Source organism: Alnus glutinosa, chromosome 3, assembly GCF_958979055.1.
Source record: "Alnus glutinosa chromosome 3, dhAlnGlut1.1, whole genome shotgun sequence".
NCBI lineage: Eukaryota > Viridiplantae > Streptophyta > Magnoliopsida > Fagales > Betulaceae > Alnus > Alnus glutinosa.
Genome location: NC_084888.1, coordinates 1412773 through 1428650, shown reverse-complemented (window position 1 = coordinate 1428650; position 15878 = coordinate 1412773). Strand labels below are relative to the sequence as shown.

Genomic DNA, 15878 nt, shown 5'->3' with positions numbered 1-15878 from the left:
AACAAATAATGACATATAAACATATAATATAACAAAAAAAAAATCACTAGCTACATTAAAACCGCTATATTATTATTTTTAATTTACATATATAAAGATAGGTGGTTAACGGTTATTAACCATTTTCGCTACTCTTAAAATGGCTAACCACAACCGTCTTAAGCTGTTATACGATTATAGTTATTAGCGATGGACAGTTAATAATCGCCTCACTTGTACGCATTTAAGTTAAGTGCAATTAAATGAGATAATCTTTTAAAATTCTCAAGAATCCTATAAGATTATCCCCATCCAAACGTTTCATAAATGTTAGTCAATAGCAAAATGGTCTTAAAAATTCAAGCTCAAAGAACATGGCCAACTTGTGATCGGTTGCAATAGCTTTAATTTGGACAAATTATTTTAGAAAGACACCTTAATTTATTTTTTCTTATGTGCTATCTTGTTCTAACTATTCATTTAAACGATCCAAATTAAAAATATTACACCGTGTATCAGAGCATTCACAGCAACTTTCTTAAAGGGGGTCTGTTTCCTAAGTTTTAGAAAAAATTTCAAAAAAGTTACAAAAATCCCTCCACAACAGCTTCCCTAAAATTTTCATTTCCTTGAGAAATGAATAGTGATTCTCAATGCATTGAAAAGTACTATTTACTTCACATTCAATTGTTAATTCACAAAATATATTATCTCTCTCCTACTTTATTTTTCTTTCCTACTTTTAATTAAAGTAAAGGTAAAAAAATATATTATCTCTCTCCTACTTTATCTTCTTTTTTCTACTTTTAATTAAAGTAAAAGTAAAAATAATGATATTTTAATGATATAGAAAAAAATAAAGGGAAGCTGCTATGAAATGTTTTTTTTTTTTTAAGAGAAAAAAAAATAATAATAATTTTGTTCCCTACATATAAGAAAAATAATTAAAAAACTGTTGTGAATGCTCTCAACCCAACACGGTTAAATATTACACTGCATTTCTACTTCCATCTAAGACACCTTATATTGTATTCATTCTCTTTCCGCTTGGGAAGCTAGAAAAGTCAACTAAAATATAAATTTTGGTACGACCATATGGCTTGTTAGGAATTTAGGCCGCTACCAAATATTTTTCTAGTTGAATTTTCGTATGTCCTCCCCCTCCTCTCTCTTTCCCTGCTCCTAGTGGGAAAGACCCCCTTCTTTAGCCTCTTTGTAGTTTTCTTATGTACTTAATATATATATATATAAAACACGGGTTAATTGCAGAAAACTTGCACGTGATGAAGTCAATTTTTTTATTTTTTTTTCAATGAATTTGAATAACTTCATTAGGTATAGAGTGTACAAAAAGTACATAAACTAGTAGCAAATAAATGATTGGCAATTTCGCCATTGCTTTAAAAGGGAAAACGAACAAATAAATGAAGAGCAATTTAGCAAGGACGTCAAATGCAACGCGGAACCACGAAGCCATAGCTATAAGTTCTAGATTCACGGGTTTGTATTTTGGCTGTGGGTGAAAATGCGGATGCAGATTTTATTTGTATGTGGATATGATTATTAGCTATATTTGTATCTGCATTTATATAATGTAGTTATCATCTTTAGGTATTTGCATTTGCATTGCTATTACAGCTATTATCTGCTATTCGCATATGCGATAATAACTCTTTTGGATTACTATATCCAAATCTATTTGCAAGCTTAAATAATGCAGTTATTATTATATGCAATCTTAAATAAATAAATAAATATTTCACTTGTTATATAATTCATGATTATCAACCATAGAGAATTATTGTTTCATAGAATAATCGATGTTTGGATTACTCAAATAAAATAATAAAATAATAAAAAAAGTAAACATAGTGAAGTATGACTTTAAGATGATAGTGAAAAAGAACTCAACATAACCTAAAGATCTTAAACTTACCAAATTCATAACGACGTTGTTTTAGTAAATTTAATTAAATTTATATTAAATGTGTGTGTTTGTGTGTATATATATATATATATAAAATATGTAAAGGGAATGCGGATAAAGTTATTAACAGCATTTGGATGCTCTAAAATCGTGTCTTCACCTGCATACGAATAGCATATATAAATTAAGTGTGAATGACGGATACAAGTGATTATTTTCCGTCCGCATTTTCACCCCTAATATGCTACACACCTACAACGATGTCGCGTTGCGTCGGTTGTCTCATGTTTCCTACATCAAAGCCTTGAAAAAAGAGTTACATCCCATTGTCAAAGCCACGGTCCATATCACCCAGCAAGAGTCCAATAATTAAAGTCAGCGTTTTACATCATTCTCAGACCACTCACCACTCATCAGGCCTCCCTCCTCTTTCTTTTCTCCCCCGTTTTTTTTTTTTTTTTTTTTTTTTTTTTTTTTTGAAAGCTATAATCACAATTTACTATACACCCGCACCTTCTCCTCTCAATGCGCTTCCTCCCTGTCTTTCCCGGCCTTGATCCACTTGTTGAATTACATCCTTTAACATGCGTGTACAGTGCAATACATGTGCCGCCACGGCATACGTGGCCTACACACGCCGCTCGTTGTTTTAGTTCCCTCTCATCATGCCTGAATCTCCATAGTTGGTATGTTAGAAATAATTTTATACATGAAATTATTTTAACCTAACATGCGCAGCGGAAATAATAAAACATAGAAGAGTTTTTAGGCATACCTCCGGCCATTGTTGCTCAAGCACTTCTTCAGAACTTCTAGGAACAAAATATGAGTGTCTTCTAACCTATGCCTATTGCTTGATGGCTGTACTGATGGTGTACACAGACACTTTATTTATAGGCTAGGTTAGGGACCCTCAAAATGGTAAACACCGTATTTGTTTCCTTCCATCAAGGAAACAATATCGTTAATTGATTTTAAAATCAATTAACCGATTCCATATTTACGGCAATCTAAATTAATAGAAATAACCATAATACCGATTCCATATTTACGGTAATCTAAATTAATAGAAATATCCATAATACCGTATATGTTTATTATTAAAATAATAAACATAGTAAACACCGTAAATGTGATATAAAGGCCACAACCAAAAAGGAATATATATTACATGGTAGTCATGTTTTATCCATGAAGACTTCCAGATCCAATTGCAGATTCAATTTTGATGTCCTTTAGTGCTTTTATTGTCGGTTACCTTTCCTGCTAGACATCACAGTGATGTTCTGCTCCAGCAGGTCTCATCCCGCTACTAGTAGTGAGTAGTGATAGGCAGGGGCCATCTTGCCGGCCCCTGCCCGGCCCTTTCCTACGTGGAAAGGGCCATTTCAATTTTAACCTTTTTTTTTTTTTTCAAAAAACAAAAAATTAAAAAATTAAAAATTTGAAAACAAAAACCAATACAGCACCCTTTTTCTCATTTTTGTTCCCCGACCTTCCCCCCAAATTTTCCCTCCCTCTCTCCATCTACCCTAAAATCTTCCCACCGTCGACCACCACGCACTACCCGCCACCGTCGACCACCACGCACGACCCGCCACCGTCGTTCTCCATCTTCGGCCAACGTTCGTTCTCCGTCGTTCCGGCGACCATTTTCACACGACCCGCCACCGTCGTTCTCCATCTCCGACAGAGCGACCGCCGACGAGGTCCCCCACCGTCTGACGACCCATACCCAACCACCGGCAGTCTTCCAGTTCCGGCCCTCTTCCATCTCCGACCGTCTTCTAGTTCCGGCAAACCAGCCTTTTTGTTTTTTTCAGCTACCATGACCCAGCTCCGCCACCGTCGACCACCACGCACGACCCACCACTGTCGTTCTCCATCTTCAGCCAAAACCCAACAACCGGCCGTCTTCCATCTCCGGCTGTTTTCCAATTCCGGCTTCCCCCCAAATCCGTCTCCTTCAAGTCGAGGTCTCCGTCAGGTATTAAAGCAAACACCTTTCCTTCTTTTTTTTTTTTTTTTTTTTTTTTTTTTTTTTTTTGCAGTTATGCTTGTCTTCAATAGCATTTGAAGCCACAGACTCTTCCCTTATGGAAGGAATTCATTACTAGAATTTGGAGCCATCAGAAATAGGATAAAATGTTGCAATGATGTCAGTTCATGAATTCCTGAAACCTATCCGTCCATGCTTAAGCAGAGTTAACTTGGAATAGAATTTTGAAAGGCAATGTTAAATAATCAAAGATTAACGCTTGTTTCACATCCTTTGTCTCCTTTCATCAGAAGCATATTTGGAAAACCATAGTCCCATTGGAAATCATGACCTTTCCCTTCCAATGTCATGGTACAGACCATTCTTTTGACATATGTTGGAAATTCCAGAACCCTTTTCAAATCATGGAATTATCTTGTGTTGTTGATTTTTGTTGAATTCGCAATTTAGAAACGTGTTATAAGAACACTATAGTGATGAAAATCAAGCAAGTAAAAAGAAAGTGTCTTTTTCCTTTTACAAGTAAAAGTGGCATTAATTGTTCAAGGTTCATGTCCAGAAGGTATATAACCCAACCTATTCTAGTCTGTCTCAGTGTGGAATAAATGCATGCTTAATGCTTTGAGGTTCTATAAAGAAGCTAATAGAAAGGCTTATTCTTTGGGTTTGTGAAGTTTTGATATTGTTCTTATGCTTAGGCCTTTATTGAGTGCTATGAACTAAATGATAATGCACTGATATGAATTTTTATTTGTTACAGAAACTTTTAGATGGACTTATTATATATGCGCATTTGATTCATATATGTTGACAAAAAGTTTAATTTCATATATATATTAATCATTTGAGGTATTTGTTTCAGACGTTCAGAAATTCACAACCATCATGTATTTTGGAATGAGATTTTATATACTTGTCGTAAGTGGTATGGTCTCTTTGATTAAAGTAATTTTTTTTTTTTTTTTTATTTTTTTCGGGAGGTCAATTGTTCTTACTAAAGTTTGCTTGTGTGCTAATTTTTATTTCAAGGTTCCAAGTAGTTGTGTTTTATATCTCATTTGTTTTACACTCATTTGCATTTATCCTTATTTGAGTCCATATTTTTTTTGTTGAGGGCAGAGTTTAGTCAGGTTCAAATTGTGGTTGGCTTGATATAACTCGTCCTTAACCTGCCATAGTGTGTTCTTTCAATCGATTCCTGGTTATCCTATGCAAAATTTCATGACAATACTCCTGGATCCTTGTCAATAACAGCATATATTCTTTGCTGTATTTATAAGAATGGCTAGATTTAATCAATCTAATAATAGTGGGAGCAACATGCCTAAATTGGTAAAATGGATAATCTCAAAACAAATAGGTGGCCTGCTTTATTGTGAAATTTGTAGAAATTTTCCTATATAATTGCTGCATACGAGGTGTGATGTTATAGCCTTATTGTCATCAAAATTTGTCTACTTTTGTAATAGATATGTGCATCTTTCTCCTCTCTTTTTTTTCCTCAGTTTTTCTTGGTTGTAAGTTACAAATGCATCCAATGGATCTTAAATGATTTTTCAAGCATTATTTGTGAAAAATGTGGATCTTAGAATCCTTGTTTTCACTGCTTATTCTATTGTTACTGTTTATGTAGAATTCATATTTCCATTTTCCGGGGAGAATTTTAACTCTCATGAAAGATGCTTCTTTGATGTCAGGTAGAACTGGCCTTTTCCAAAAATGAAAAGCAATGAGAAGCAGGTATGTGTTTTGTAAATTGATTTATATTGAAGACCTTTGTGAATTATATACTATACAGACCTTTGTGAATTAGAGCAGATATATATATATATACTTGTAAATGATAGGACTTGTAAACGGTTAACAACAGCAAGAGCTGGTATCTTTTGCTGTTGTTAATCTCAAAATAAATGTTATGATGTGTTTGAAGTACTTAAAACTGCTGTGATATTCATGTGGCTAACTGCACCATAATTCTTTATACAGACTTGTTTCTTGCCCTGGATAAAGATATGAATCGAACATTGAGCAAGCAGGAGCTTCAACACCAGTTTCTACATTATTTTCCTACTTTTTCTATGTAAATTTGGATTTCACTTTTTGTAGTAAATTATCTTATGGATAGTTCAGTTTTTCACGGACACTTGAGTTACTCCTCTATGTTGGCTTCTTATTTTTCCAATCTAGTTGTTAATTGTATATGTATATATATTTAAAGATATATAGCAGCAATCAAAACCTAATTGATGGGGTCTTGGTCTTTTCTTTTTTCTTTTTCTTTTCCTCTTTCTTCTGCGTGACAAAGAAACAAGTGGTCTTTTTTGTTACAGAGAACATTCACGGATGATAAAATGAGAAAATGAAAGAGAACCTAGCTACAAATAGGTTAGGCTGACTACATTTTTGTTTAATTATATGCATGGATTAATAAGTGGGTCGAGTTTAGTGTATGTTAAGCAAATTGAGAGGCTAAGTCTCGCCTCTGCATCTATGCTACATATGTTATGTTCATTTTCTATTTTTTCTCTCTTGGATTTTTAGCCTATCACATATAGAAGAAAAAATTGAGAGGCTAAGTCTTGCCTCTGGATCTATTTTTTCTTTTCATTGATTGAACAACATATGCACCTCGAAACAAATCATTCTACACTTGATTAACCATCTCATTGCTTGTTATCACTCTTCTCATAAGTTACGACATCTTTCCTGGATCACTTATGTACATATGAACTATATATGATAATTTTATGTCCAGAAAATACAAATGGTATACATAAATCCTAGTTCCATACAATCCAGCCACTAGAAAATCTATCCATTCTGAGTGGTTATCAAACCAAACCTTAAATCTGAGTTTAACATACATTTAGGAAATTCGTACAAGCAGAAAAAAGTTTCATACAACTGAATTGTTTCCATAATTTCATTTTAACAACAAGTTAATATGTCTAGGTTACTATAACTACAACAATAAAAGGCTAAAAGCAAAATGACAACTAATAACAAAACACGAAACATCTTCCCATTATGTTGCGCTAATTGTTCCTTACATTTTTTTTCAATCAATTCCTTAACTTTCTCCTCTATTTCATTCAAATGTTGCGCCAATTGTTCCTTGCATTTTTTTTTTCAATTAATTCCTCAACTTTGTCATTGTCAGCCTGTCTTCTTTCCTCCATCTCTTTCAGATGTTGCGCTAATCTCTTCTCGTATCCAGACATCTCATTATCAGCCCATTCAAAAAAATCATAATCACTGACTTTATGCATGAAAAAAAAAAAAAAAAAATGGTCAGCAAAAATGTCATAAACTACTAACGACAAAATATAACACAAAAATTATGTGGTCCATACCAAAATTAACACAAAAATGCTAATTTCAGAATATAACAAAAATTAAACACTCAACAGAACCTAAATATTTTTTACCCCAACTACTTAGGGACGAGCAGTGACTAGATTTACATAAATTGAAGTTATTGTCCACAAATTCAAGATCTCAAGAATCACAAATTGTCAAAGAATCTAGCTTCAATCCCACCTCCATAGTCATAATTGCAAATTCAAGACTCGACTCACAAGAGTTGCTAAGAAAATTTAAACTGTTTCTACTGCAAACCCCCACCCTACCCACTAAAAAAAAAAAAAAAAACAGAACAGGTTAATAATGTTGAACAAAAAATGACACGACCTTATTGGCTTTGAAACTCCAAGTATTTACATCAAATATACAAACCCGAAAAACTTTCAGATCATACCGAGATAGAGACTTTAAACATCAATACTTATGAGTCACTCTTGGACTGATTTGATCAATAACAGGTCAAACCACTGCATTGTCAAGGTACCTCCGACTGCTGGCTTAAGTAGATATATTCTGAAATACCCATCTCCTTGAGAAATTCTCTTGCGATTTTCCAGCCCGTCCATGAGCTTGAAGAAAAATGAAATACATCATTGAAGCCTAGATAATGTACATGGAGACTTTGTCCATCACATTGATTAAGAGTGTTTGGGCACATCCATTTTCAGACAAGGATTAAACCAATATTAGTGTGTAAATCTAAAGGAATGCGGTATACATAAAGTGAAATCCAAATTTACATAGAAAAAGTTTCAAAATAGAAATTGAAACTGGTGTTGAACAAATCCACTTCTACGCAAAGCAACTAGATCAACATAGTTAAGTTATCCCTTCTCCACAATAACAAAGTGATAGGAACCGTGGCCGTGGTTGGAGGAGTAAGAAGCCTAATCCGCGTTATGTGGATTAAGCTTCCACGTGGTGATTAGGTGAAGTTCAAACTGAGAAGTTGATTGCTATCACACTTCTCAGTTGAGTAGCGATAGAGCTACAACTATGTTTCCTTTAAATTGTTATGTTTATCTTTTTCTTATGTTTATCTCTTTTGCTCTATGTTATCGTTTGCTTTATTTAAGTTGGGAAGAAGGAGTAATTAAGTAGGAATAGAGTTCTTATCAGATGGGTTGTTCATGCCCAGTAGGAGTAGTTGTCTATTTAAGGGAGGAAATAGCCAAGAGGAGGAGAGAGAAGATATAACACATTGGTGTACGGTGTTTTCCTACCTAAAGTGGAAAAGGGTGTTTTCCTACCTCAAGTGGATTATTTATCAATTCCAGTATCATTTCTCATTCAATTCCATTCACAACCCATCCATCAATCTAGTAGATCCTTATCACAAAGCCACTTCTAGGATCACTAGTTTGCCTAGAAAGAAAAAAACATACAAAAATAAATAGTTGAAAAACTGAATAAATTGATGTAAAAAATTGCCATTTGGACCATAATATTACAGGCTACTCACTAAGTTAACCAAGAAGTCGATGAATAAAATTTTCCAATTGTATGCCTGAATAGAAATTAACAGGATTCAACAAAGCTCAACATTCAATATATGACCACAAAGCTGTAAGTCTGAATAGATATTCAACAAAGCTGTAAGTCAATACATTCTATTGTTGAACAAGGCTAATATATGCAAAATTAAGATACAATTCTATTGTTGAACAAGGCTAACAAGTTTGGCTGTAAAGGCTTTTTCACACAACACAGACATTGAATTCCACAGCCCATGTTCCCTGCAATGCTTGAACTAAACTGTAGGATTATTTGACCATCTTTCATGCATATGAACTAAGAGCTTACAAGCACTCTTGATTTATTCAGGTTGTCAGTTTGGCAACCTTGTGCAATCTATGTACATGCCCTGCTCGGTTGCAGTTGTTTCAAGCATCATTTGATGTCTGCCATTAGAGAAGAGTAAAGGCCATCTAATGTTTACAGCATTATCAAGTACATGGTTTATTTCTACATGGAAACTTTATTAATTCTTCGATCAAGTACAAGGACGATTTCAACTACCACCAACAAATGAATAAATTAAGATGGAAAACAATAACACGTCGACATACATTGAAGCCGAACAAAGATGAGTTGTTGAGTGGTAAGAAAAGTCATCGATGGGGCTGCATGCAGGATATGGTGCTTGTTTAATATTCAACCACAAACATGGGAAGTAAATGAAGAGCAGAAACTGAGCTGTATGATCATATATATGTTTCTCAGAATTCTGCATTTTCTTACAGATCGTCTGATCGTGCATGTGGTGTTTAGCAGTTAGCTTGTCAGCCATGATCTGGCCATCTATTGCTAGTAGGCAGATGTACAGAAAGCCCATTTCACCTGGGGAACCCCACTATAACACGAAACCTCAAAGGTCATATACTCCTTCCAAAGAATTCTACAAAACACCCAAAAACAACCCAAGTGAAGAATACCCCCTCTGGATGGTCGAATATCTGACCAAAAAAATGTTCTAACACCTGTTAGAGTCTTATTTTCATCTAAATCAATTCCATCATCTCAATCCAATTTCCAGTTTACAATCCAATTTCCAAAAGAATTGGTGTTAACCACAAAATGATAGCGCAAGACTCAATTTTACCAATTGGTAATTGGTTTTATGTTTACCTTCGACTTCGGGGCTCAAGCGTGTAATCACTAAAAACGAATTTCACAAAAAAAAAAAAAAAAAAAAAAATGTCTGTCTAGTATTTTTCTTTTCAGTTTCTTATAAAAGGAGAATGTACACTAAAATCATGTGGCATAAATATGCGTAGCTATAACAATTGGGCAGACATCAACAACACATCCATCACAAATACAAGAAAAAGAAAAAAGAAAATGGTACGACAGATCAACAAAGCATAGAAGAACAACACAAATCACAGCAAGGAACTAAAAAAAGCAAATCTGAAAACAACTGAAAAAACGCAAAAATGGGGGAGATCGGTACCAGAGCCGGAAATGGGGGAAATCTGGGCCGGAAATGGGTCGCTGGAACTGGGGGACCTCGTCGGCGGTCGTTCTGTCGGAGATGGAGATCGCACGGTGGTTGGGTTTTGGCCGGAGATGGAGAACGACGGTGGCCGTTTGTAGTGGTTTTGGGGACCAAAAAATTGGTTACAGAGAAGAAGACGTACTGCACTGGTTTCGCACGGCCGCCGGAACTGGAAGACGGCCGGAGATGGAAGACGACCGGAACTGGAAGACGGCCGGAGATGGAAGACAGCATGAACTGGAAGAACGACGGTATTGGCCGGAACTGGAAGAACGACGGAGTTGGCCGAAGATGGAGAACGACGGTGGCGGGTCGTGCGTGGTGGTCGACGGTGGGAAGATTTTGGGGTAGATGGAGAGAGGGAGGGAAAATTTGGGGGGAAGGTCGGGGAACAAAAATGAGAAAAAGGGTGCTGTATTGGTTTTTGTTTTCAAATTTTTAATTTTTTAATTTTTTGTTTTTTGAAAAAAAAAAAAAAAAAAGGTTAAAATTGAAATGGCCCTTTCCACGTAGGAAAGGGCCGGGCAGGGGCCGGCAAGATGGCCCCTGCCTATCACTACTCACTAGTAGTATTATCTCCCCTTTTACGGTTTCCAAGTTTGCATATTGCAGCAATAGGTGTTACTACAAGCAATTCCGACTTTGGATTGTCTCTTCAACCTACCGTTTACTACAACCATTTTCTTGCTCGGTGTGCCAAGATTCAATTGGGTCGAGCTAATATTTTAATCTATTTTGCAATAATCTTTAGGTTTACGTTGTGTTATAACAGTTTTTGGTATGTGTGGACAACACGTTATTTGATGTTTATAGCGTTCCCATGATTATTGCAAAACAAATAAGGTCAGGAGAACTTGTCGGCGGGTCTTACTTCGATGCTTAAGTAAGTTTTTAAGTGAAAAGTATGCTAAAACGCAATAATTAAGTCTAAGTTTCGTTCTTGGTGTAAATGTTTATTTATAGGGTAGGAGGTAGAGGCAAATCTGAATTATGACTTCGCCCACAGCCTATCCACGCAATGCCGCCAAAGCTTGGTTTTGACTTAAAATGTTTCTTGGATCTGAATCTGGATTCTTTCTATTTGCCTTAGAGTGAGATCCTCACTAGATTTCTTGTGATCCTATATGATATTGGATAATTCGGAATTGCGAAGTAGTCGCCTCTTTCCTCAACGACTAGATTGACCTCTCGGTTTTGGGGGCACGTTCTTCCCGAGACTCAACAAACTCTGAGCCCGGGTCATATTTATTCCTGTGGGTCGGATCCGGATACGCCGCTGATTAAGTATCCTCGAAAATAGACATTTTTGGGGATAGCTTATCACACATTTTTCCAATGGGCTCTTTGTTGGGAGACATTTTTCATAGGCTCAGAGCCCATACTTTTCTCTGGGCCGATGCCGATTCTAAGACCCACGACCTTTGAGAAGGGCCAGACTGAAGTGGAATATTATCAACAAGGTCTTTGCAGGCATGCCCCGCCCGTTTTCCTTGTTTTTTCTTTTTTATGTATTTCCCGCTTCTATGTATCATTTATGGCTTAGAAAAGGAAAAAAAAATAACAAAAGTCAAGCCAGTAAATAATAATATAACGTGGTGGCCCGCATAATATATTAATATACATATAATATATAAGTGAGTGCCGAGTGGCTACCCACCTTTTCCCTGAAACGGCAAATATTTCTCGCAGATCGGACTCTTTTCTCCTTCAAATCTGAGAGTCCACCTCAGACGAACACTGAAATTAGAATCGCATTATTGAAATCCAATCCCAAAATCTCCAACGCTGTTTACGTGATCGAAATGAAGGACGACGATGCCCTTCCAACGACGACAGCTAACACCAAGAAAGAAAGCTCGGATTCGAGTCTATTTGGTAAAGGCCGGTACAAGTTCTGGGCATTGGCGGCCATTTTGTTGCTGGCATTTTGGTCCATGTTCACCGGAACTGTCACGCTCCGTTGGTCCGCCGGTAACCTCAACCGCCTCTCCGCCGACTTCGATATCCCCATCCACGACGATCTCGACGTCCTCGTAAGCATTTGTATTTGTTTTTTGTTTTTTTTGCGTGTGTTTTTGGGGTTGGATCTTTGAGTGGGATTTGACCGAGTTGATTGGGGGTACAGGAAATGGAGGAGAGGGAGAAGGTGGTGAGGCACATGTGGGACGTTTACACCAACAGCCGTCGGATCAGATTACCGAGGTTCTGGGAGGAGGCCTTCGAGGCTGCCTACGAGGATTTGACCAGCGACGTCCCTGGGGTCAGAGAGGCCGCCGTTACTGAGATCGCTAAGATGTCCGTGCGCTCTGTTGATCTCGATCCTCCTCCCGTCCAATCAACGGTTCGTAATTCTTTTTCTCCTTCGTATTCGTCTTAGCGTTGTGGATTGTCACTTGCTTGAGCGCTTTATTTAGGGATTTCAGCTGAATTATTATTCAACATTTGGAGATTGAGATTGTTTTTTTTGGTTCTTGCTAAGTTGCTATAATCTACTACTAGCATTGTTTCCCTCATTCCCTAATCATTTGGAAGTTGAATGGATTCCATTTTTAGTTTTTGTTTTCATTTTACAGTCAAACTGCCTGCTCAGCTACCCCATATACTAAGAGGTAGAGGATAATGCTTTTCATGCCTTTTGTGGCAAAATGTAGTTTTGGAATGAAAGAGAAGGGTGGCGATTAGGGACTGAGATTAGGAATTAAACTTGTAACATTCCCTACCTTAGCCCTAGTTTAGTCCATAGGTTAGCCCAGGGTGATGGGCTTAGATTGTGCAGGCCAGCCCTAGCGACCGGGGCGTTACAAAACTTGTTCGATCTGGCGTGGAAGTTCGGATGTATTGTTGTTTCCATTGTTTTTAAGTTAGACTTGTGACCTGCTATAGAGTCTAGACTACTGTCAAACATTGATTTTTTTTTTTTTTTTTGTTCTTTCTAATAACCCTTACCTTGGTTGATGTTGGGAATGGGGTAACCTTTGCCACATGATTCAAATTCTGACAAGTTTTGGATTTGATGTTTGTGCATTTATTCTGAGGGTATTAGTGATACTATTTTGCCTAATCAGTTTAATCTCAGTGTTATGAACTTCTTTTGATCATTTTATTAGGTAAGAATAGCCTTTTAGTCTTGTTGTGATTGATTGTATTATTTTATTAATTGGCAGATTTATCGTTTTCCCGAAACTTTGGTGCTGTATGTGTTTTCACTTAACTTGAAGTCTTGAAGATGTTTTCCCCTGTTGATCTCCATCATTTCTATATTTATTCTGGAATATCCATCTACATCTTATCTAATTTTACTATTTTCCTTCAAGAGTCGAGACTAATATATACTTTTTACCCAATCTGAAAATGTTTAATGAGCCTTCTTTTGTTGCTGAGAACTAGCTTTTCCCAATTGTAAATTTACTTTTTCTAAGCCCCAATTGTAAATTTACTTAGTGACACAACAATCATCTTAGCTGTAAATTCTTCATGATTTGTACAGTCAGGGTGCAGACCTAGCACATGAGGCGAATAAAAGAAATAGAGGTCTCAAGTTCAATAGATCTAAGAGTTTTACCAAGTATGTAGAAGTGAAACAATTTCTTGCAGCCATCCAATCGAAAAGCAAGAAATTTGAACTGTTATCACATCGATGGTCCATTTTAAACATCATAGAGGGGCTTGGCCAGAAGACCCTAAATTTATTAGTCTCCTATGGATCCATAACATCTTCACCAGGCTAATTAAGACCCTGTTACAAAGTACTAAAATCAGCATTGGGTTTTACAATCTCCATGAAACATCAGGACTAAGGTTCAACCCCAGTTGAGTGCAAACAATTTATTGGGGCCACGCTTGCGGGCAAAAGCTTGAGCTTTATCCGACCTTTGTGGAGCGGGCGCTTTGCATGGTGTCCTGAGGATCTAGTTGGGGCGAAGCCCTGAATACCTTGGGTATCAAAAAAAGAAAAAGAAAGAAGAAAGTGACGAGCACGTTGTAGGACTGTACAGTCCTATCTTGGGCTACACAGATAGGAGGAAGTGGCAGACGGGCAATTATTTTGTCTGATCTGCATCTCTGCTCCATTTTTCCTTGGGAGTGCAAAGATCAAATTTAGCAGTATTGAGGTAATTGGTAAAGCTACGATGTTCATCAACAAAATATGTGATGGAGATTGATTTAGTACAGTGGAGTTTCTTTTTCTTTTTCTTTTTTGGTGGTGGTGGGGGGGAATTCTCGATGCCCTTGTTTGGTCTGTCTACTTTTTCATTTCGTATTACAAAAATTTTACGGATGAGTTTTTTTGGATAAGTACTAGAAATTTATTAACAAAACAGTTGTGCTGTCAATTTTAAATTTTCAGGTTGTAAGCACTGGATAATAGACAAAGGAAAACTCTCAGCTTTGTTAAACTCTTTGTGATCTTCTGGTCTCTTGGCCACTATGAATTACTAGGGAAAACTTTGGATTAGCCTCCTGGACCACTATACATGTTGGAGTTTATGAAGATCTTTTATGAAAAACTTGATTATTTCCCTTTTACTTGATTTCGGTATATTTTGGATGCTAGTGTCTGCACTGTGTGCCGCATGTCTGCAATTCACCCTGATGGCAGATGTGCTCCAATGATTGTCTCTAGATTTACCCTCAGATATCAATTACCGATCTTGATAAACACCATTTATATTGTGCAAATTTGGTTGGAATAAATTTAATGGCCATTCAAATATGTGTTAAGAGTCATATGATGGTTTTTGATTCTTGTATTCTTCCAAATTTATGGGATTGTAACGAATAGCAAATTGTAGAGATGTGTCATATCTCTTTGCCTCATTGTAAGGATTAGCATTGGAAGGGCATCATTGATGAGGGTATCAAATTCTCATTGTATAACTTCAGAATTGCTGTCTATGTGAAACTCATACACAACGTTTTTCACCTGGAAAATTAGATTGCAGATGATAAAAATTCACATCCTTTTTGTTTGTTTCCCAATTATTTGAGACACTGTGCTTTAGGTATCGGAGCCAGATATGTGTAGATATATTAACAAAAGTGTTCTGGTCCTGTGGTGTTTTTCCTTTTCTATAATGCCAGACTGCACGAGAATTGAGTAAGAGTTTGAAGCAAGCTGAAACAGGCAGGGAAGTAGTGACCTGGACAGGTGGTCACCGATGATGTGAAGGATGTTTAGGATTCGAGGATTCAAATCTTCGGTACTTGTACTCACAAGTGCTCATGTGCTGCCCAAAGTTTGTGAAAGGTAGTGTGGGCCAAATTATACTCAGATCTTACTTGGTTTCATAACAGTGACAAACTATATATTTAATTAGGTTATGATTCTTCCAAATTTTGCTGTCACAATCTTTCCAGGCGAGTGGTGAACCGGAACAACCTATCGAGTAGATCAATCTAGCGAACAAATTTTTTTATGAGATTTATTTATTTATTTAATTTCAAAAGAAAGAATTTGCGAATTTTTGTGCTGTACAGAAGTTCCTTACTAGCATGGATAAGCATATATTTAAGTACTCGTCTCTTGACTAAATATAATTCTAATTTGTGTAGCTGCGACCTTGAGTAGAATGTTTTCCACTATGTTTAGAGAAAGAGAAATGCTTGTTTAC

General features: G+C 36.5%; 1 protein-coding gene across 3 annotated transcripts; it reads left to right on the top strand.

The window, feature by feature from the left end:
• The first annotated feature begins 11936 nt into the window (after window positions 1–11936).
• LOC133862247 (uncharacterized) lies at window positions 11937–15818 on the top strand. 3 transcript variants are annotated; one of them, XR_009899183.1, is made up of 4 exons: window positions 11937–12299; window positions 12392–12607; window positions 15349–15514; window positions 15625–15818. XR_009899183.1 is itself a non-coding variant. In XM_062298020.1 (3 exons), exons 1-3 carry the CDS (start codon window positions 12069–12071, stop codon window positions 15427–15429), a joined length of 528 nt encoding a protein of 175 aa, XP_062154004.1. In that variant the 5' UTR covers window positions 11937–12068; the 3' UTR covers window positions 15430–15818. The 3 variants fall into 3 exon arrangements, 1 of the variants encoding a protein (XP_062154004.1); XR_009899184.1 differs by having other exon boundaries at window positions 15585–15818; XM_062298020.1 differs by having other exon boundaries at window positions 15349–15818.
• Window positions 15819–15878: the final 60 nt, after the last annotated feature.